Here is a 22,844-nt window from a genome sequence, read left to right on the forward strand (position 1 = left end):
TGAGCAGAGACTGAGTAAAAATATACTGTAAACATCCCTATTCCCATGTATTCAACCTAATTAACTAGTATTGCCTTTTACCTCTTCAAATAAAGGACAATGTCTTAATCTATTCTTAAAATATAATGTTTAGTGTTATTCACAACAATCTAAAAGTGGAAGCAACCCATGTATACATCAACAGAGGAATGGATAAACATAATATGGTACATACATACAATGAAATATTATTCAGCCTTGAAAAGGAGAGAAATTCTGGCACATGCTGCACATGGATGAGGACATTATGTGAAGTGAAATAAGCCAGTCACAAAACATAAAATACTGTATGAGTCCACTTATATGAGGTACTTAGAGTAGCCAAATTCAGAGAGACAGTAAAATGGTTGCCAAAGGCTGGGGGGAAGCAAGGAACAGGAAATTACTGTTTCATGGGTACAGAGTTTCAGTTTTGCAAGATGAAGAGTTCTGGAGATGGCTGGTGGTGATGGCTGCACAACAATCTCAATGTACTTAATGCCACCAAACTGCACACTTAAAGAACGGTTAAGACGGTAAATTTTATGTTGTATGTTATATGTATTTTACCACAATTTAAAAAATTGCCACTTTCTAAAGTAGCCATGAAATTATACTAGCCCATGTGCCCCAGTCACAAAATAAAACAAAAAACCAAGGTGCCTAATGGAACTACAAATTCTAAGCTTAAAAGGGACCATAAAGCTCACCTAACCTGACTTCTTACTCCACAAAACTACAGGTTAAGCTGGCCTGAATTATACAATATTTACAGAACTAGGTATTAGACATTTTCTTGCCTTTTTTTTTTTGTGAGGAAGATCAGCCCTGTGCTAACATCTGCCAATCCTCCTCTTGTTTATCTTTTTTTTTTTTTTTTTTTTTTTTTTTGCTGAGGAAGATTGGCCCTGGGCTAACATCCGTGCCCATCTTCCTCCACTTTATATGGGACGCCGCCACAGCATGGCTTGCCAAGTGGTGCATTGGTGCGTGCTCAGGATCCGAACCGGTGAACCCCGGGCCACCACAGCGGAGCGCGCGCACTTAACCACTCACGCCACCAGGCCGGCCCCTAGGTATTAGACATTTTCACCAGCAGTATTCCATTTTATAATATGACTTTTAAATTTTATAATTTAGTAATGGCCCTTCATTATTAGCATCCAGTAAAGGCCCTTCCATCCTTTTCTAGGCCAAATAATCTCTGAGCACTCTAAATCCAAAACAAATTATTATTAAGTCATGACAGAAAGGCCACATTTGCCACAGGCAGGAGGCACGCTTAGTCCACGGATAAAAGAAATTTCAATGGAAGCAGAACAAGTAAACATGAAATGAGCCAATCCACAGGATGACTGCTGCTTATTCCACAAGCTTCTAAGCTTCTAGGCTTACCTTGCCTTTTGCATTTCCTGTATAGATATATTCCCCTCGCCTGTCAAAAGATGCAACCACGTTCAGATCAGAGTCGTCGTCGACCGGCAAGACAACATGCTTGGAATCTGAAAGGGTCAACATGACAGGAGCAGATTTCATGGGACACACGAGAACCTTGTTCCTGTTTAAAAATATGAACAGTACATTGGCTGTGGCTTTGGTATCAGAAGGCTGACTCTCTTGCTCTTTTCCCTGATCCCTATCCACTACTCTCATTAACTCTCCCAGTCCAAGCAAACTTAAAATAGTGAAAAAGCCTAAAATCTAAATGTCTAATAATAGGGACATGACTGAGTAAAGTTACAGGATCCTACTTTGATAAGATAAAATGTAATCATTAAAAATAAATATGAAGATGTAGCAAACTAGTAAAATATGTATGAAATAAAGTGAAAAGGCAAAATACTGATTAAAACTATGTAAAAAATACACATTTATGTACATCTAATATGCATATATGTGCTTTGGGAGCTATGAAGCACTATAAAACAAGCTTTATACTCAAGGAGGACTTGACAAAGAGAACCCAGAGAAATGAAGACAGTTATGTCTGGGTAATGGAATGGCGGGGAATTCTTTTTCTTAAATGTAGTTTTAATATTGAAATATTTCCCCCTACTAAATAAATTCAAATAATCAGGGGGGAAAAAGCCCCAGGTCCAACTAGTTATTATACTTATTCCTACCTTTGCCCATTTCTTAACATTGGCCAGTTTTTAATTATATAATACAATAACATGCTCCCTAAAATCTGTTCAGTAGAGCCAACCTAGACAGAAAGATTATTTTATGCAGAAGGTTTGAAGAGATGTGTGCTTTTGCCTCCTAAAACCTTAACTGAAATTGTCATGAGCCTGGAGCTAATCCATATAGAATCAGATCCCACCCCAGGAAAGAAGAGCTCAGATTAAACATACTGATCTCTCGGATGATACTGGACTTTTAGGATGGGTGAAGGGAATCGAAACCTCTGGTCGCAGTCGCCTGAAAGAACGTCCCACTGTGACACTATGTTATCAGTGGAAGCACTCACGAGCTTATGACCATCTCGACTCCAGCTGAGAAGGAAAAAAGGGTAACTTAGCACATGTTCCAAGTTAAAGGATATCACACACCCTTTATGGATAAGAACGCATGAGTCATACATATCGCCCTAACTGCAAGGGTCAGCAGTATCTCTTTCATTCACATCCACTCACATCCACAACAGCTTTCCCAACTGAGCAATGAGAGCGTCTACATGGCAGTCTGTATCTAGGCACAAAAGCTCTTAGCAGTTCAAGATAACATTGCAAGCGGCTCTGTGAAATAAAAGACTCAAACATTCTAGAAGCCTCTATAAGAGCCCTTAGGTGTTGATGTAACAAAAACAGTTTCTTTTTCTTGGGGGCGGGGAGGGAGTTTGTGAGCTTTCTGAGGTTGTCCCAGAAGTAGCACTATCACAGTGTAAACAAAACAATAAAGATAAGTATCTGTTATTTCAAGTAACTAAGAAAGGAATTAATTCCTCCTGTTAAGTACAGCTAAACACCCTGGACATTATATAAAAAACAAACACAAAAAGACTCTGAACCTCAGAAAGACAGACTGGCTAGAGACTGCAGGATACGAGGAACGACACAATGGTGAGTTCCTTGGATTTTCTTTTTGCCTCATGTATCCCAGACGGGGCGAAGGAGAAGTCAACAACTCATAACACCAATGGGCACACACATAGAAAGCCTCAAGAAGAGCCTACTTTCTCCAGCTGAAAGCCAGGAAAGGACAGCCCAGAGAGACAGAAAACTTTTAGACAATAATCACTCTACTCCAGCAACCACCACATAGAAAAAACTGCAACCCCACCTCCATCCCAGTCAACAAGGTCTAAATGGCAACTCTTGCCCAGTTATAGTAAGGCACCCTTCCCCCCTAACTGCATTGGTGTCAGAGAAAGCTCAGAGTGGAGCCAGACTTTCATACCTACCGGGTGGTAATGAGGACCCCTACCGCATTGCTAGTGGAAGCAACGAGGGGAGCAGGAACAAGGCACTCCTATCCTTCCCAGCCAGGCCAGTATCAGTCTAGGAGGCTTAGTGGGGAGTCTGAACTTCCAATCCCACCCAGCATAATGAAACCAAGTGAGAAACCTGGACTTTTAACCCTGCTAGCAATAACAAGATAGTGCCCTCCCTTCCCCCCTGGTACACAGTATCAGAGGAGGTCTGCTAAAACAGAAGACTTAAATAAGCTCTACAGTCTCACAACACAATACCCAAAATGCCCAAGTTTCAACTGAAAATCACCATCAACCCATGAACAAACAAATCCCAACTTGAATGAGAAAAGACAACACTAACACTAAAACTAACACAGAGATGACACAGATGTTAGAATTATTTGACAAGGATTTTAATGCAGCCATCATAAAAATGTTTCAATGAGCAATTACGAACACGCTTGAAACAAATGAAAAAAAAAACAAAACCAGAAAGTCTCAGCAAAGAAATAGAAGATATAGAGAAGAAGAACCAAAAAGGGAATTTTAGAACCAAAAAATACAATAACTAAAATAAACTTAATAGATGGTTTCAGCAGCCAACAAAGAAGAGGAAAGAATCAGTGAACTGGAAGACAGAATAATAAAAATTATCCAATCTGAACAAGAGAGAGAAAACAGAAAAAAATGAACAGAGCCTCAGAGACCTGAGGGACTATAATAAAAGATCTAATATCCACATCATCAGAGTCCTGGAAAGACAGAGGAAAGAGTGGGGCTGAAAAGTATTTCAAGAAATAATGGCTGAAATTTTCCCAAACTTGGCAAGATATAAAACCTACAGATTCAAGAAGCTGAGAGAACCTCAAACAGGATGAGCTCAAAGAAATCCACTCCAAGACAGAGACAAACTTCTGAAAACTAAAGACAAAGAAAAAATCTTAAAAGCAGCAGGAGAGAACCAAGCCCTTACCTGGGGGGAACAATTCACATAAGAGCAGATTTCTCATCAGAAACCATGGAGGCCAGAAGCAAGTAGCACATTTTTCAAGTACTTGAAAGAAAAGAACTGTCAGCCCAAATTCTATATCCAGTGAAAATATCCTTCAGGAACAAAGAGGTAAATGAAGACATTTCTCGCCAGCAGACCTACCCTAAAAGAATGGCTCAAAAAAGTTCTCTAAACGGAAAGGAAATGATAAAAGAAGGAATCTTAGAACATCAGGAAGAACAATGAAAAGAATATAAATATGGGTAAATTAACATAGACTTTTTTCTCTTCTTGAGTTTTGACATTTGAAGCAAAAATTATAACACTGTCTCATGTGGGTCTCAATGTACACAGAAGAAATATTTAAGACAATTATATTATAAAGGAAGGTGGGTAAAGGGACATGAGGTTTCCACACGTCACTTGAACTGGTGAAGCGTCAAGACCAGCAGACCTTGGTAAGTTATGTATATACGATGTAATACCTAGTAACCGCTAAAAAGCTATACAAAGAAACACCCTCAAAAATAACATAGACAAATCAAAATGGAATTCTAAAAAATGTTCAAGAAACCCACAGGAAAGCAGGAAAAAAAAACCCAGATAAATGAAAAACAGAAGGAACAAAGAAACCCAAAACCAATATTTATCTAAATTTTGCAACAGAGGAACTCAGCAGGCAATATACCTCCGTGGTTAAGAACACAGGCTTGAGACTCAGACTTACGCTGAAGCCTAGACATTATCCAGCTTCTAGCTGTGTGATCTTAGGCAGATTATATAACCTTTCTGAGCTTCAATGTCCTCACCTATAACATGGGACTAATAATAGTATCTACCCACAGAAGACTGTTGAGAGAATTAAAATTAATACATATAAAACTCCTAGCCTGGCACAAAACGAGCGCTCAAAAAACATTAACAATTATTTTTATCAGAGACAAGATAAATGTATTCTCAGACTCAGGACCTGAGGGACAGAGGAGGCAGGGGTAAAGTGAGGAAGTGAATATGGAGGAATTAAGTTCAACTCCACATACAAAAGGACTCTGGTCCCTCTCTCCCACCAGCTCTAGAACACTTGCAGTCATGCTTACACGTCAGAAAGGCAGTTAGAAGATCCTTCTAGAGAATGTGAACCTAAAAAGGAAGAGGCCCACGGACGCTCTAACTTAAGGACTCACAACAAAAAAGCCAGTGATCCACCAAATTTCAGTGGATGATGGGAGGAAAGAGCATGAACTCACATACTGTACACCGTACCAGGAAGTCCATGGATAATTTCTGAAATTAACAAACCAAGAAAAAGTAATAGACATATGTAATTTAGAAATAAGAAATATAAGAAACAGACAAAAAAATGGAAGTATACTGGGAATAGGACAATATTGGGAGTGGGGAGAAATAAGGGACAGCTTTTGTTGCTGGTTCTTGTAAGTCTTTTAGCACAATCTGATTACAGGACAGAATGTTAGCTATGATCCATTTTTTCTTTAAACTCTTTCGTACTATAATATCTTTTTCTTTCACAGCAAGCTTGTATTTCTGTTATAATAGAGGGAGATCTAATTTAAAAAAAAAAATTATAAACAGAGGTGAAAACTAAGAGGGGTTCTCCCATTAAAAAAAAATAATAATTGGGGGCCAGCCCTGTGGCCTAGTGGTTAAGTTCCAGGCACTCTGCTTCGGGAGCCCAGGGTTCAGTTCCCAGGTGCAGACCTACACCACTCATCAGCGGCCATGCTATGGCGGCGACCCACATACAAAGTAGAGGAAGACTGGCACAGATAGTAGCTCAGGGAGAATCTTCCTCAAGCCAAGAGGAAGATTGGCAAGAGATGTTAGCTCTGCATGAATCTTCCTCAGCAAAAATTTTTTTCAATTCCAAATTCCATAAGCTTAAGAATTAGGGATTATCATACTTTCTCCATCTGACAATTCTGTTTCTTTCCAAAGACAGATGAGTCTTTACTAAGTCTTAAAGTCTCCGAGTCTTAAAGATCAGTTAGTTCTACCTATGGCCCCATCCAATGTTGAATTTCTTCTGCAGCATCCCCAAGAAGAGGGCAGCAAGCCCAGATAGTCCCAGTGACAAGTGCCTTCCTGGGCAGTCTGTCCCATCCCTGGGCTCCTCTGCTTGGGAACTCACCTCTACTCTAAGCTAACATCTGTGTCCCTGTAACTTCTGTTCACTACCCACTAGTCCTGCTGCTTCGTCTTGAGCCCATTTTTCTGTCTTGTACATGTCAGCTCTTTAATAGGTAAAGACAGCTAGCATGCCTACCCAAAACTTCTCTTGGTGAAACTTGCTTAGTCCCTAATATGTTCAAATATTATACAACAATTAAAATAATACAAGTTATATTCTAAATGAGGCTAAATCAAAGAAAAACATAAAACGCGTGTAACTACTGATCCTAACCGTGATGTATATCAGTATACTTATATATACCAAAAATTAGGGAACAGTTACATAATTATCATGCATATATACTATGCAATACCACATATATATATACACACACACATCTATTTAAAATGAAATATATATATCTCTCTCTCAATACAGAAAAACATCCACTATACATTAAGTGAAAAGCAAGATATAGAACAAAATATATAGCATGTCACCATTTTTTAAAAAAACATATACAATGGATATGTGCATGTAGTTTTTGATATATGCAGAGAAAAGGACATAAGTATATCTTATAGATAAAAGATATATTCCATACTCAAACAGTAGTTATCTCAAGGAGAAGACAACGGGCTTTCATTCTTTTCTTTATATATTCATACATTGTTTGAATTTTTTTTAAGTTTTTAATAATCAAGTTTTGTGATAAAAAGTTAAAAAACGTTGGGGGGAGAGGGAGAAAATCTCTCACTGTTCAAACCCTCTGACCTAGTAATAACACACTTCTGGAAGTCAATTCTAACGAAACATCACAGATCAAATGCCTACTGGGCATCTCCACTAAGATACCCCCATTCATCCAACCAGGATCTCCACACCTGCTAGACACCAGGTGCAATGCTAGAAGTTGGGAATACAGCAGTAAAATGGCAGACAAGATTCATGGATCACAGCACTTACCATCTTCCAGGGAAGAGACTCATACAGCAAGTAATTGCAAGAAAATATAAGGAGACATGCAACCATGTTCTCAAGCTCACCATTTCCCCTCAAATCTTATATTAGTATCTTCATCTAAGCCAGAAACCTGAGGATCATCTTAACTTCTCTACTTCACTCCCACTCCTTATCTAATTAATGACCAAGACCCCTTATTTCTACCATTTCTCATATCTGTACCACGCAGCTCCATTGCCACTTCAACTCTCCTCATCTCCAGCCTAACCACTGCAATTCTTCTATCTTCATTCACTGCCCCCTTCCATCTTTCTTACACACGCTGTTCCAAAGATCTTTCTAAAATACAACGCTCATCATGTCATTTTTCTTCCTGAAATCTTTTAATGGCTTCACAGTACCTACAAGATAAAGTCCACATTCCTAGTGTGGCACACAATGACCTCCATTAGGATCTCAGCTTACCTTGGCTGCTGCACATCACACCTCCCACATCATGATCCAGCTATCCTGAACTACTTGAGGTCCTCATCTTACCACACTTGCTTCCAGCCAACATGCCTTGACCTGTGCAGTGCTCTCAGCTTAGAACACAACTGGCAAACACTTACTCATCTTACAACTTTGAGGCTAGAAATTACCTCATCTTTAAAGCCTTCCCTGGCCACTATTCTCCTCCAGTACAATTGATCATTTCCTCCTTTGTACCTTCGCCTCCACTAAATCTCAAATATAGTTCTTGTATAGGACCTATAAAGCTTCAGTATTATGTACCCATATGCACACGCATCTCCCCCTACTAATCAACAATTTCCCCTTATTTGTTGCATGTCCCCAAAGCCTAACACAGTACCTGGTACATAACTCATGTTCAGTGTTTGCTGAACAAATGAATATATGAGACAAAAACTTTATGCACAAAGACATTCACTAAATATTATGTAGCAGAGAAACAAAAAATGATTAAGTAAATTATGGTTTATCTATCAGAAGATATATAGCAATAAAAAACGTTTTCAAAGGCTATGCAAGCAGGAAAATGTCTGGACAGTGTTAAGGAGGTAAAAAGCAAAATATAAAATAGAATATAGCACAATTATAAATTCAGTTTTTTAAAAACTGTACATAAAAACATTAAAATATTTGTATCTGGGCAATACAGCAATAATATGTGGGTGGTGGGACTACAGGTGATAGTAGTTCTTTTTTCTACTTTGCTGTATTTTCTAACATTCTATATTATTTTATAATAAAAATATATGTATATTATTGATAGGTAAGAGTTCTAAAATTAGATTGTGATGATGGTTGCACAACTCTGTGAAATTATAAAAACCAGTGAATTGTACACTTTGAGTGAATTTTATAGTATATGAATTATATATATCTTAAAGCTGTTAAAAATATACCTATCTTTTTAAATCTTCACTGCAAGAACACAACAATAAAAAAGAAATGAAATGCAAAGGAGCTGGAAAAGACCTAAGAGATCATCCAGGCTGGTGCTCTTTTTGCATATTAGAGAAAAGTTTTGGCCAAAGCCACCAGTTCATTAGTGGCCAAACCTAGACTGGGATTCAGGCCACCTCCCAATGCAGGGCTTTACAATACCACTGCTGCTTGTACTTAGACAAAAGGAAATACGTTACAGTTTAATAAATCTACAACTGATTAGGTGCTTTTTTTGGCCCCAAATTCATTCAAAAGAAGTGCTGCTCCAAAATAAAATTTTCTGAAGCAAACAGGGTAGTCTCAGAGAGTAAGAAACCAATGGGAATCTGTATCACACCAGACTTCAGCTCCATGTATTTAATAGAAAGCCTTAGTAACTATAATCCAATCAAGGAAGAAGCATGCTTGTGATCACTGCTGGGTAAGACTGCTGGAACTCAAGAACCTGAACAAGGCTGGACTAGATGACTCCCCAGCTTCCCTCCTAATCAAGAATTTTTATTTTAAATGAAAGGTCAATATCACAAATATTACTACAGCTGCAACCTGTAAATATCTCATTTCAGTATTGAAATATTCCCAGACAGAGCCTGACATACATCCATATTACAGTGAATTTCTCCCCACAAAGGTGCTTCAAGGACAGCATGGGTTCAAGGTCCACATAAGCTATGAGAAATTGTATTACTAATGGCTGAATATTTAATATAACTCTAAATATTAAAATATCTACCATCAGATTGGCAATTACACAGTCACCATTCATCCCTCTCATTTAACTCATATTAAATACATTAATATTAAAATTACTTACCATAAAGAACAGACTGGATGGATGTGTGCACTAATTATTTTAGCAATGCCTCTTGTCAAGAAATCCCAGATGACAATTCGGCCGTCATTACAGCCAACTGCAAGCAGCGTGCCCCACCTGTTAAAGGTGCAAGTCAGCGCCATGCTGATACAATCCAAAGTTCCATCAGCTTCCTAAAAATTAAAACAAACACAAGAATATAGGCAATAATACCCAGGTATCCAAATTATTTCTTAAAGGTTCTCTATCATCCATGATACTTCTCTTGAATTTAAATTATGATGTACCATACACCAAAATAATCTCTATGTGTGTTCTTACACCTATTAAACTAGCCAAAATGAAGAAAGATTTATAAAAGCTAACAGAGAATTTTTGGAAACAGATGTGATCAATCCCTTATACCACCACTGTAACTCTGTACACACACTCTGGAGGGCAATTAGGTAAAATATAAAAGATTCATTAAAAGAGTTAGCCTATCGACCCAGTAATCATAGTACTTGGAATTTATTCCAAGAAAAGTAATTTAAAACAAAAACCCTGGAACATTAGGAGAGTCAAATAAATTATTTTATATTAATATCAAGCCATTTAAAACAACCATAATGACTACATTGAAACATATTCTAAGTATTACAAAATATTTTTACATTTAAGAAAAGTAGGGGCCGGCCCGGTGGCACAAGTGGTTAAGTGCACACGCTCTGCTGCGGCGGCCCGGGGTTCACTGGTTTGGATCCCGGGCGCACACCGACGCACCACTTGTTAAGCCATGCTGTGGCGGCGTCCCATATCAAGTAGAGGAAGATGGGCATGGATGTTAGCCCAGGGCCAGTCTTCCTCAGCAAAAAAGAGGAAGATTGGCATCGGATGTTAGCTCAGGGCTGGTCTTCCTCACAAAAAAAAAAAGAAAAGTAAAGCACACTTCTAACATACATATTGATTATTACTATGTAAAAACATTGATCAAATCTACAAAAGCACACAGGAAAAATCAATCTATGTACAGGTGACAGTACTGTTTGTGAAAAACTCTCAATCAAAGTCTTGTTTTAATTTAAAGGGAAATGAACCGTAAGATTTACAACATTACGGTGAGATTTTCCAGCCAATATTGCCTATCTATCTCCCTCCCTTGCTCAAAATTAAACACTTAGTTCCTTCTGTTGTCCAAAAGAAAAAAAAAAAAGGGATCAAAATGCATTTTCCACTCAAACGTAAAAGCTAGCAAGTTAACATATTGCTAAAATCACAACAATACTGTATTCTTACCTCTGGATAATTCTGTCCAAAGGACTCTGCAACAAAGCAAAGAAAGAGAGTTGATGGAACATGTGCAAAATACCAGGGATCCCACAGCTCACAAATAGTGTAGAGCAGTGGTTTGAAAAGTACTGATGGGGAACTGACACCCTTTCAGGGACTCCATGAGGTCACACCCAGTTTCATTATCATACCAAGATGGTATTTGCCATTTTTACTCTCATCTCATAAGTTACAGATGAGTTCTCCTGAGGCAATATGACCTGTGATATCGCAACAGAGTGAACGCACGAGCAGATGTGAGAAGTCTGCCAACTTCTATTTACGCAAACATTAAAAAGATTTGTAAAGGGGCTGGCCCGGTGGTTAAGTTCGCACGCTCTGTTTTGGCGGCCCCAGGTTCGCAGATTTGAATCCCGCACGTGGACATACTCACCACTCATTTAGCCCTGTGTGGCGGCATTCCACATACAAAACAGAGGAAGATGGGCACAGATGTTAGCCCAGGGCTAAGTTCCCCAGCAAAAAGAGAAGGATTGGCAACAGATGTTAGCTCAGAGCCAGTCTTCCTCACCAAAAAAAAAAAAAAAAAAAAGGATCTGTAAAAACGTAAAACAATGCCACTTTTATCATTCAGTATTTTTTGTTTTAGAAAATAGTTATTTTTCATAAAAATGTTATTTCTGTAAACATGTAAAGGGGTTATTATGGTTTGGGTTTTTTCTTGTTTTTTCCTTAAGGAAGATCAGCCCTGAGCTAACATCCATGTCAATCCTCTTTTTTCTGAGGAAGATCGGCCCTGAGCTAACATCTATTGCCAATACTTCTCCTTTTTTTTTCCCCTTTTTCTCCCCAAAGCCCCAGTAGATAGTTGTATGTCATAGTTGCACATCCTTCTAGTTGCTGTATGTGGGACGCGGCCTCAGCATGGCTGGAGAAGCGGTGCGTCGGTGCGCGCCCGGGGTTCCGAACCCGGGCTGCCAGTGGCGGAGCGCGCGCACTAACCGCTAAGCCACGGGGCCAGCCCCTATGGTTATTTTTAAATAACGAACTTTTAAAAATTCAACTCAGTCAAATTATCTAAGTCCCAACTACTCTCTAAAACCTTTATTAACAGCAGCCAACCAGCAACAATCATTCTCCTTCCTAATAACAGCTTTTAGGTTGTAACATAATCTGGTAGTTGGTTGAACATACAATTCCCTGTATTAATTTCTTAAGCAAACAATCTTGGTACAAACATCCCTGAATGCTTTTCCTCTATTAAATTTGGTATTTGTACATTAGTAATAAACATTTCAAGCTATAGATGATGGTATGATGATGTGTCTGCTTGTCAGAGTTTAATTTCAGCAGCAGCACCATCTTTGTCAGTATTTCGTAGGTTATTACCTAAATATCTCATTACAGTGGTTTTTAAACTACACTCTGAGAACTACAGGTCCAAGAAAGTTGTCCTATATTTAGGGTGTCCAAATAAGATTCCATTTAAAAAAGAAGTCTAGTGCTTTAAAAGAAAGTCTGAGGGCCGGCCCAGTGGCATAGCAGTTAAGTTCTCGCGCTCCTGCTTTGGCGGCCCGGGGTTCGCAGGTTCGGATCCCAGGCGAGGACTGACACACCACTTGTCAAGCCATGCTGTGGCAGCGTCCCATATAAAGTAGAGGAAGATGGGCACGGATGTTAGCCCAGGGCCAATCTTCCTCAGCAAAAAGAAGAGGACTGGCAATGGATGTTAGCTCAAAGCCAACCTTCCTCACCAAAAAAAAAAAAAAAAAGAGTCTGAAAACCAGTTTCATTATATTTTGTCCTTTATAAAATTTAATAGAAAACTAAAGAGTGAAAACATTAAAACTAATCAAAATACAGAGGCCAGTTAAGAAAACTAAAGGAAAGATGAAACCAAAGGTAAATAATTGCCAAAAAAGGTAATTATCTTGATTTATCTAACATGAACCAGATTTACTGTAGCTGATCACATTCAGTTATGAAAGAAAAGAATGAAATTAAGTGCTGAAACCAGATCAAGATATTTTTGAAAGAAATCTTTTTAAAGTTACTAAAGTAATATATATAAGTAATACAGAAATATATAATTAAAAAATGATAATTTCCTCCCCGCAACCGACTCATCAAAGTAAAAAGCTTCCATATATTTCTATATGCTTATACAAACATTCACGTATTTAAGGTTTAATTTGTTTTTTAAATAAAATACTACACATATTATTATGTGATTTGCTTCTTTAAAAATACATCCTACTTATCTTTCTAAATCAATAATATAGATCTATATTCACATGGTTGAGAAACAAACAAAAAGGACTACTTATTCAAAAATTAAAAACAAAACAAATAAAAAACCACAACCTAAATATACAGAGTAATCAGAAAGGAGCAGAGTGTGACTTGCTGTGTTGGAAGAAGGGAAAGCCACACGTAAGATTCTGAAAGAATCCAGAAACCAGGGACTATTTTAATGTATGATTACCCCCAATACAGATTACCCCTGATTCTGTATTTTTGTCTTATGTTTTGGGGTAGGTTTCTTTTTTTCCCTTTTTTTGAGGGTCATCTTAGTTGACAGGATTACAAGGATTATAAGGAGTTTAAAGGAGCACAAAGAGAAAGTGACATATAAAAAAGACTAAGCTAGTTTGGGGTACTTTGGCTGAAGGGCCTGAGCAAGAATGCTGTCAAGCAGGGTTACAGGAGCACAAGGCCATTTCCTCAGAGAATGTTCAACACCACTTTTGTATTCTCCATCCTCCCATCTACCATTTTGTGTTACAATTAGATTACTTAGGCTTGGTTGTAAACACCATGAAGGAGAAAAAAAAAAAAGACGCCCAAACATGTGAATGCCAAAGAGATTTCACTTCATAATACACTTGATAATTCAAAAAACGTGAATGACTTGTATGGCAAAATTCACATATCCAAAACTGATTACAGAAGAAAAATCCCTGACTGGATCAATGAGTAAAGAACACACTGAAAGGCTGTTAAAGACCTACCACTCAAAAAAACAAAAGGCAGCAGGCCCCCTAAATCTCAAGCAGTAGACAATCACTATGTTATTTAAGCTATTTCTGAACAGAAAAAAAAATGTTAGTTTTTTGTAAAGCCAACATAACTGATACCAAAATCTGATAGAGACAGTACAAAAAAGAAAACAAGAGTCCCTTTCACTTAAGAACATAAACGTTTCATGGTATTTCACCTTTAGATTCTGCCGACTTGAAAAGTAATATCTAGCAGCATATACAATTATAACCAAATTCTAAACACAAAGAATCTGGAGTTTATTATTCTACCATATAAGAAGGCACTATGATATAGCAGGGAAAAAAAGGAACAGGATGACGGCAACACCACTCCAAACACCTTTCACAGCACAATGCACTCTAATGCATCTCAGTCAGAGTGTTTAAAAGCCATACAATCCTATCAGTAGATGCTGAAAAAAACATCTGCTAAAACTCAATGACCATTTTTAATAAAAGGAATAGAAGACTACAATAAATGATAAAACTATTTACCAAAAACACAATTATTCCAAAAGATGAAATATTAAAACCATTTCAATTAATATCAGCAACTAGAAAGGGATGTATCACAATTATTAGTTAACACCATCTTGGAGGTTCTGGCCCATGGAATAAGAAAATGAAATAATTGGTTTAAACATTGAATATAAGGAGATAAAACTATTTCTCTTTTGCTGATATCACTGAAAACCTAGAAAACACAAGACACTCTAATAAGAAAACTACCCAAATTAATAAGAAAATAAGGTAAAGTGGTTTGATATAACATAAATATTCGAACATTAACAGCTTTTCTTTACACTACCAATTAGTATCCAGAAATGGAAATAAAGGGGAAAACTCCATTTACAACGGTTACAAACGTATAAAATATTTAAGGAAAAAAGGTAACAAGGAAGACAGGACACGCATGAAGAAAACTACATAGTCTTTGTTAAGGCCATAAAATCTGAACAAATGAAAAGACAATCTACACATTCGGGGATGGGAAAGCTTAACAGCTTTCTCCAAAAACTAATAAATTTTATGCAATTCCAGATAGATTAAAGACAAATATAAAAAACAAAATTTTCTAAATGTACTGTAAGGCCACTGATATATGATAAAGGTGGCATTTCAATTTAGTGGGGAATTTATTTAATATATAGGGACGGACAATTGACTACCCATCTGGAAGAGAAAAAAGTTACAATTCCTCTTTCATATCACATATAAAAATAAATTTCAGGTAAATTAATATTTAAAAAAAAACAAAAATCTTCGGAAAAAATCTAGGAGACCACGTGTATAATCCAGGATGGGGGAGACCTTAACCATGTGACAAAAAACAAAAGAAAAGGGAAATATATTTGATTATATAAAAATTACAGCATTTTGGGGGCCAGCCCAGTGGCGCAAGTGGTTAAGTGTGCGCACGCTCCGGTGCGGCGGGCCAGGGTTGGCTGGTTCCGATCCTGGGCGCGCACCGCTTGTTAAGCCATGCTGTAGCAGCGTCCCATATAAAGTGGAGGAAGATGGGCACGGATGTTAGCCCAGGGCCGGTCTTCCTCAGGAAAAAAGAGGAGGATTGGCACCAGATGTTAGCTCAGGGCTGGTCTTCCTCACACACACACAGAAAAAATTACAGCATTTTGCATGGCAAAAGTTCCGATAAACAGACAGATTTAGGAAAAAACTGCAAAGCAGATGACCAGTAAGAGTTGATACCTATATAATAAAGCCATTTTATACATTGATAAGAAAAAAAAACAAAAAGGAAAAAACAAAGAATATGAATAAATAAGTCACAGAAGAACAAAATCAGATGGCCTCTCAACAAGGAAAACACGATCAAACTCAGTTGTAGTCAGAGAAATGTAAATCAAATTAAAAATGAGATGCCACTGTCATCCATCAGACAGGAAAATGTGTAGAGAACACCTACTGCTGGGGGGGAAGGTGGACAAAGGGTATGTTCACGCGTTACCCGTAAAAATGGGAATTGTTAGAGCCTTTTGGAAAAGGAATCTGACAGCATCTATTAAAAGCAAAAACACAGTCTTTATCTTAGCAATCCTACAATTGGAAATCTAATCTCCATAGACATAAACACAACATGGGACAAAAATACAAGGGTATTTAAAGTATTGTTCTTAGTGGCAAAAAAAAAGAAAAAGAAAAATCCCCAAAACCAGAAACAAGGTAAATGCCAATTAACAGTGGAATGATTGAATAAATTACACTGTATTCAAACATGGATGAACTATACTAATTCTCCTAGAGAAATTTTTACGGGTATTACTAAATGAAAAAAAAGCAAGACACAAAGTGTATATGATATAATCTCATTTCTTTGTTAACGTGTATACACACACACAAGTACAGGCATGCAGAAAAATATGGAAGGAGATACATGGGACTACCAACAAAGAAGGGAGGAGACGAGGAAAAAACCATAGTTTTTTTAAAAAAGCATTTACAGTTCAAGTTAGATCATGAGTGTGTATCTACATGAATGCATTAAAAATCATTAGATTATCTCCTAACGTGTAGGAACAGTATTTTATAGTGTTAAGTGAAGAAAGCAAGTTGCAAGTAATGTGTATAAAAACGTTCTATTTCTGTAAAAAGCAAAACCAAAGCCCTTACAAATTCGTTTAAATATGTTTCTATGAGCAAGGAAAAGAGCATAAAAGGATAAACTCCAGAGAGTTACCATTCGGAGACGGAGAGAAAGGTAATTTTTTCTGTACGTATATTCGCACTGTTTCCACTGTTGTGAAATATGGACTACATCTGTTAATGTGAAAAGCCTGAAATTAACCTCCCTGAGCTTTCCAGACTTAAACTCATGCTGGCTCATCATTTTTTTGAAGTACTCAAACCTGCATTTATCATGAACAGCTACCACTTACCAAGTGCTTATGTGTCAGACCCCGTGCCAAGGCCTTCTCTAGATCATCTCCTTCAGTCCTCTCAATTCACTATGAAGTAGGTTCTATTATACTCCATTGCACAGATGAAGCAAGTTAGGCTTAAAGGTTAAGTCACTTCCCAAGTTCACACAGTTAAAAACTGGCAAAACTGAGACCTGACCCAGAAACCATACTCTTAACTACATTAAAAAGCCTCTAGAGTGCCGGCCCCATGGCTTAGCAATTAAGTGTGCGTGCTCCACTGCTGGCGGCCTGGGTTCGGATCCCCGGCGTGCACCGACGCACTGCTTCTCCAGCCATGCTGAGGCCGCGTCCCACATACAGCAACTAGAAGGATGTGCAGCTATGACATACAGCTATCTACTGGGGCTTTGGGGGAAAAATAAATAAATAAATAAATAAAATTATTAAAAAAAAAAAAGCCTCTAGAATCTTGCCCAAATCTGACCTCAAGGTTACTAGTCTATGATTTGCAAAACACACCTGCCCTTTATTTAAAGTCAAAATTTCCCCATCTCCTTTCTTGGAACATGTCCTCCTTTCTCTCCCCAGATCTCAAAAACCACCAACAGTTCTTGTACTTGCAAGCTCCCTAAGGCCGAGGAACGCAATTTGACCAAGAGAAGGGGGCTAAGCGACCCAGCGAAAATCTCTACCCACTGAGGGCTTTTCTTGGCAGCAACCAATGTTCACTTTATTTACTCCAAAAAAAACATCCTTTTCCCAGTGAAGGCAAAAGAAAAATAAGCAGCTAAGCATTGCACTCCCCTTTGTTTATGAAGTCCACAGCAGGCACACAAAAGACGTCTGTGGGTTGTGAATGAACACTTTTGGTATTACACCATCCAGCCCAAACGGGAAACTTCTTTGCTCTTCACACTCCAATAATGTTAAACACCCTCTCTAGTTGCCTCATTTTTACAATCTTGGCCTTCAAGCACATTAGCTTTTTCCTGACACTATTCTTAAAAGCCTGTGCCACCCTCACATGCTCACCTTCAGCTATGTGCCCTTGTTTTGTACATGCCTTTTTGGACTCGGAGGTTAAACTGTTTTCAGCACAATCACACCAGTTTCTTCAGGTGCCTCCTCTTTTTTTCTGTTAGGATCGTTTCTCCAAACCGCCTTTTAGTTTCCCCAGCCTTTCCAGCTTTCTTTCTCCCAGTCTCATGACATGGAATAATGTCTCTTCTCTAAATTGCTGAACATCTGCCTCCTTAAAGACTTGATTATCATGAGTTCTAACATTTCATGGACCTTTTCTCCCAATGGTCCTATTATTTTTTACTTGCCAACCAATTCCTCCCTACTGTAACAGTTAGGTCCAGGGTAGCAGTTTCCACTCTGCTTCCACAATCTAACAGGTGATGACACAGTTAGTGGCACTTCTTTTAGAGAAATGCAACTTGCAGATGTCTAGATAACTGATCCTGCCCTACCCCGATCCAATGCCATCACTATCATAATTACCACATTTTCTTGGCTTGTCTTGCCTCCCTCATCAATCCTTTACAAAGCTGCCACTGCCAACTTTCTAAGCCCCAAAACTCATCATGTCACTCACTTCCTTAAATATCTCCCTTGCTAAACAATATACTAAACTCCCAAGTGTAATTTTAAGAAACAATTTCAATCTGGCCCAACCAGTATTTTCCATTTTATCTTTGGCTAACTCCCCATCAGCACCTAGTACAGAACCTCGCATAACCTACCCCAACCACTAGATGTAGACTACTAACCATTTCCTGAACATCCCACACACATTCGTGCCTCAGAACCTTAGCCCCCGCAGTTCTCTGCACTGGTAATTACCGTCTCCAACTTGCCTCTCTGGAAAAATCCTACTCTATCTTTCCAGACAGGGTTAAATGGCACTGCCTCTGTAAAATCATCCCCAAATTTTACTGCCACCCTGCCACCAACAATGCAGAATTAACTGCTCTTTTGGCTGGATTCCCATAATGCATTCACTTACCATGGTTCCATATTACACACAGTTACTGGTTTACGTTTCTCCTCCTAGTTCTATGCATTTATCCATGTCAAAGGTTGTACCTTATTTCAATGTTTTTCAAACGGTAGGACTCAATTTACCATAAACGGATAAATCAATTTAGTGAGCCACAACGTTTTTTAATAATTAGAAGATATCAGAGGACATTGAGCATAACCAGGATTAAGCATAATTTCAAGAAACTTAGTTATACGTATATGTATATATAATGGATTAAGATAGAAAATATATTTCTTACTGTGAGTTGTGGTAAAAATAAGTTTGAAAAACTCTTATTTAACTTTGTATCTCCAGTGCACACTGCCTGATACACAGCAAGGGCTCAAAAAGTAGTTGCAGAAGTAAAATTAGTATCTTGAGTGTCCACATTAAGAACACATGATCATCTCTTTCCTCTATCTGGCCAGCTATCCTTTAGTGTGGTCCCACAATCACATCACTTCTGTTACTTTCTCCTTTTTATCTGCAGTCATGAACTTTCTTGCTCTAAAACCCAGTCATTTTCATCGCGATTTATATCTTTTGGACAGAAGATTCTTTTAAATTGTCTAACCTTCCAATGCTAAATATTCCTTCCCAAATTTCACCCTCATGAATCTTCTGTATCATTCCAAAACAGCCTTTCCCGTGACTCTGCCATCTCTTTCAAGGTACTAGCCTGTCTACCACCTTTCCTCCATCCTTAAGTTTTTAAAATAAGGGTCAACCGTTTGCCTCCATTTCATCTCCCACACCTTCCTCAAATCACTGTAATCTGGCTTTGCTCAAGTTGCTGAGGGGCCCCAAGGTGCCTAAGGACTAAACAGAGCAGCCCTATCTCAGCTCTCAGCCTCCAATGCTCTAAAAGTGGCTTCTATGGAAGACACCCCACCAACCTGTATTCTCTTCTACCTCTACATGGATAAATATATGGAAAGCACTTGAAAATACGCCTAGCTGATAGTAAGTACTATATAACTGTTAGTTTATTTATTATCATTTATTCCTCCTCTTATCCTATCCTCTAAATATAGGTAATTGTCCAAGATGCTGTCCTCAGTAGTTTTCTTTTCTGCCCCTCCCACTTTCTCCCTTGGTCTTGTTATCTACTCACAAGGTTTTAATTAGCCCACCTGTAGGAGGATTACAACTCTCATAAATCCAAACCTATCTCCTAAACCCCAAATCCACACTCAACATACCCAATGCTGTCTTTTCCCAATGTCCTTAAATGTTTGTCAGTAATACCACTATTGGCTCCCAGCATTTTTCACTTCACTCTTTCTCACCACCAGCCCCACCACCACCACCACCACATGCAATCAATTCTCAAATTCTGTCAACTCTCCCTCCTCAATGCCTTTTCTTTCCATTTCCTAGCTCAGGCCTTCTTTATCACTCATCTGTTCTAGCCCTCCATACTGGTTTCACACCCTCCAAGACTCAACTACATATTGCTGTCAAATAAATCTTAAAAAAATCATAGCTCTGATTGAGTTACTAATCAGGTCAAAACAATTCAATGGATCTGCCTTCCCTTCCTTAAAAAGCACAAACTTTCTGGCTGGGCACTCAAGAGCCTCCACCAAATAGAAGGCACCAACTCCATCTCTTGGCCTTCTCTTTATTCACAGTACCCACAGCAGGGCCAAGCAAGAAAATTCATCAGGTCTTCTCTCACTGATGTCTTAGCTCAGGCACATTCCTAATGAGCATTCCTCCCCATATCTTCGTATTTCAGTGTGTCAATTTTTTACCAATCTTAAGTGTCCACTAAAACCCCAACTCCTCCACAGGTTTTTTTGTTCCTGATTACCTTTCTTCCCCTACCCCAAAGATATTCATTCCCTCTTCTACATGTTCTTAGCACTTGCTAATGACTCTTAAAGGCTGGTCTATGTTCTGCAATATATTATGGCTATTTACACAACCACCTTACTCTCTCTGCTTAACAAAAAGCTCCTTAAAGGTAAAGACCATTTCTTTCATATCTTTGTAGCCCTTTGGACAGCAGTATATCTTCTGAAATTTTTTTTTAAGAAAAAAGTACCATCAAATAGAGCAAGTCGTTTAGGAGTTCTAGTAAACCTCAGACACCCCTAGGCTACCATGCCAAATACCTAATGAAACCCTAGAAGAAAAGACCTCCAGTTTTTAAACAAGCCAGGTAAGGGGTAGGGAGGAAATGACTTAAAGAGAGGGTAACGAAAGGTAACTGCTTCTGCAGTTCATACCTCGGTGTTTTACATACCGTCCCTGGTAGTTAAGGACCTTAAACAGAAAGTCAAGATAAGTGGATTCCAGTGCCAAGTATGCCATTTACTTCCTTAGTGCCTTCAAGTCACCACCCTCTGAGCCTTTTTTCGTCTGCTCAATAAAAGACTTCCACTAGAAGATCTCCAAGCTCCCCTCCTTAGGCATCCCGTGTTTCTACAAAAAGATTTAACCTGTCCAGGCACCCACTCCTGACAAGTCTTCGAAGCGTCACCTCAAGCCTCACTTCCTCTGATTCCTTCCCCAGTAACTCTGGTCCTGCCTGCCCTGGGCTACTTCAGCACCAGTGAACCTTGTAATCAAAACCAAGTCACAAACTCTCTCTATCGCTCCACACCTGATCTGAAAAGTGGCCTCGGGAAAGGCAATGCACTCTGCTCGGGCAGAAGCTGCGCTTCCTCCTGCTGCTGCTGCTCCATATCGAGAGCGCCCGAGAGCCACCGCACAACTGTGTCCCTAAGGCTGCAGCCCGAGTCCCCTCCTGCCCGGGTTCCCTCCTTTCCAGGACCGAAGGGTTCTCTAAGACGCAGCCACAGCCCTCCTCACCTAGCAACTCGAGGTTCATCCCTGAGCACTCTGGCCGTCTGGTCTCAGCTCCAGCAACGACGCCTCTTCCCCCGCCCGCTTCCAACACCTGCGTCTAAGTTGGGGGCGCCGCAAGCAGCCTGGCGCAAGCTCCGGAGACTTTCTGGCTGAGAAGACCCCGCGGCTTCCGCTTTCTTCCCCCGCCTTCCTTGTTCATTTCATGTGGGCTGTCGATATATATGCCTAACCAAAAAGCAGAACAAACTCTCTCGGAATCATTTAATTGTGATATTTTTTAAAGGATAAAAATAACGCCGTCACTTAGTTCTTTAAAAAGTGCAAATATTTGAAGCTAGTTTCTCCCAGATCATGTAAGTGAGCTAGAAAGTTCAGGCATATAGTTAGACTACTAGTCCTTGCTGTGTTGTGTGTTCATCGGGGTTGTCCCCGCAGGAGGCACCAGACCACGCAGGAAAGGTTCCGGGTAAGTCCGACTGAAGTGGGAAAGCAGGGTTCGGGTGTGGAGAGCAGCTGGGGCCCAGGCGCGTGCTCTCCGTGTGTGTAGGCTGGTTGTCGCCTGTCTCGGTGTCGTCAACGTTGTGTCACGTTTGTAAAGATATGCCGCTATCTCACAGCAGCGTGCGCTGGCCTGTCGGGCCGTCTCGGAGCGCTCCCGCGCACGCAGCGTTGACCGGGCGCTGACAAGGAGCCCCGATGGGGGGGCTGAGCGCTCGAGCTCCGCCAGCCGGACTGCGGGCGGTTTCGCCGGGCGGTCGGTTTCCGCCCCTCCTGTCCAAACAGGTGACGGTGCTGCGGCCGTCACAGGCGGGCGGGGTCGGCGCGGGCTCGCCGCGCGGAGGGCTCGAGCTAGATCCCCTTATCGAGCTTTAGCGCCAGCGCTCCCAGCTCCACTCCCTGCTGCCGCCGCCCCGTGGGCAGCATTGACCCTCTGGCCTCAGTTTTCTTACGTAAGATGGGGATGATGATCGTACTTACAGGATTAGCGTAAAGATTAAGTAAATTAACACATGAAGCCCTTA

At 39.5% G+C, this 22,844-nt stretch overlaps 1 protein-coding gene across 2 annotated transcripts in view; it reads right to left on the reverse strand.

Moving 5' to 3' along the window:
• Positions 1-21,974, reverse strand: part of RBBP5 (RB binding protein 5, histone lysine methyltransferase complex subunit) — a 35,839-nt gene extending 13,865 nt beyond the window's left edge. Inside the window, exons 1-5 of one of the 2 annotated variants that reach the window (XM_004425123.3) lie at positions 21,826-21,974; positions 11,060-11,085; positions 9,785-9,957; positions 2,373-2,513; positions 1,414-1,576 (exon numbers count right to left, since the gene is read on the reverse strand). In XM_004425123.3, the coding sequence (XP_004425180.1) occupies positions 1,414-1,576; positions 2,373-2,513; positions 9,785-9,957; positions 11,060-11,085; positions 21,826-21,844 (522 nt within the window). In that variant the 5' untranslated portion in view covers positions 21,845-21,974. The remainder of the gene's footprint in view (positions 1-1,413; positions 1,577-2,372; positions 2,514-9,784; positions 9,958-11,059; positions 11,086-21,825) is intronic. The other variant, XM_004425124.3, reaches the window with a different exon arrangement.
• Between the last annotated feature and the right edge of the window lie 870 nt (positions 21,975-22,844).

The sequence above is a fragment of the Ceratotherium simum genome, chromosome 2 (assembly GCF_057802395.1).
Source record: "Ceratotherium simum simum isolate JZ-2026a chromosome 2, ASM5780239v1, whole genome shotgun sequence".
In the NCBI taxonomy this organism is placed as follows: Eukaryota; Metazoa; Chordata; class Mammalia; order Perissodactyla; family Rhinocerotidae; genus Ceratotherium; species Ceratotherium simum.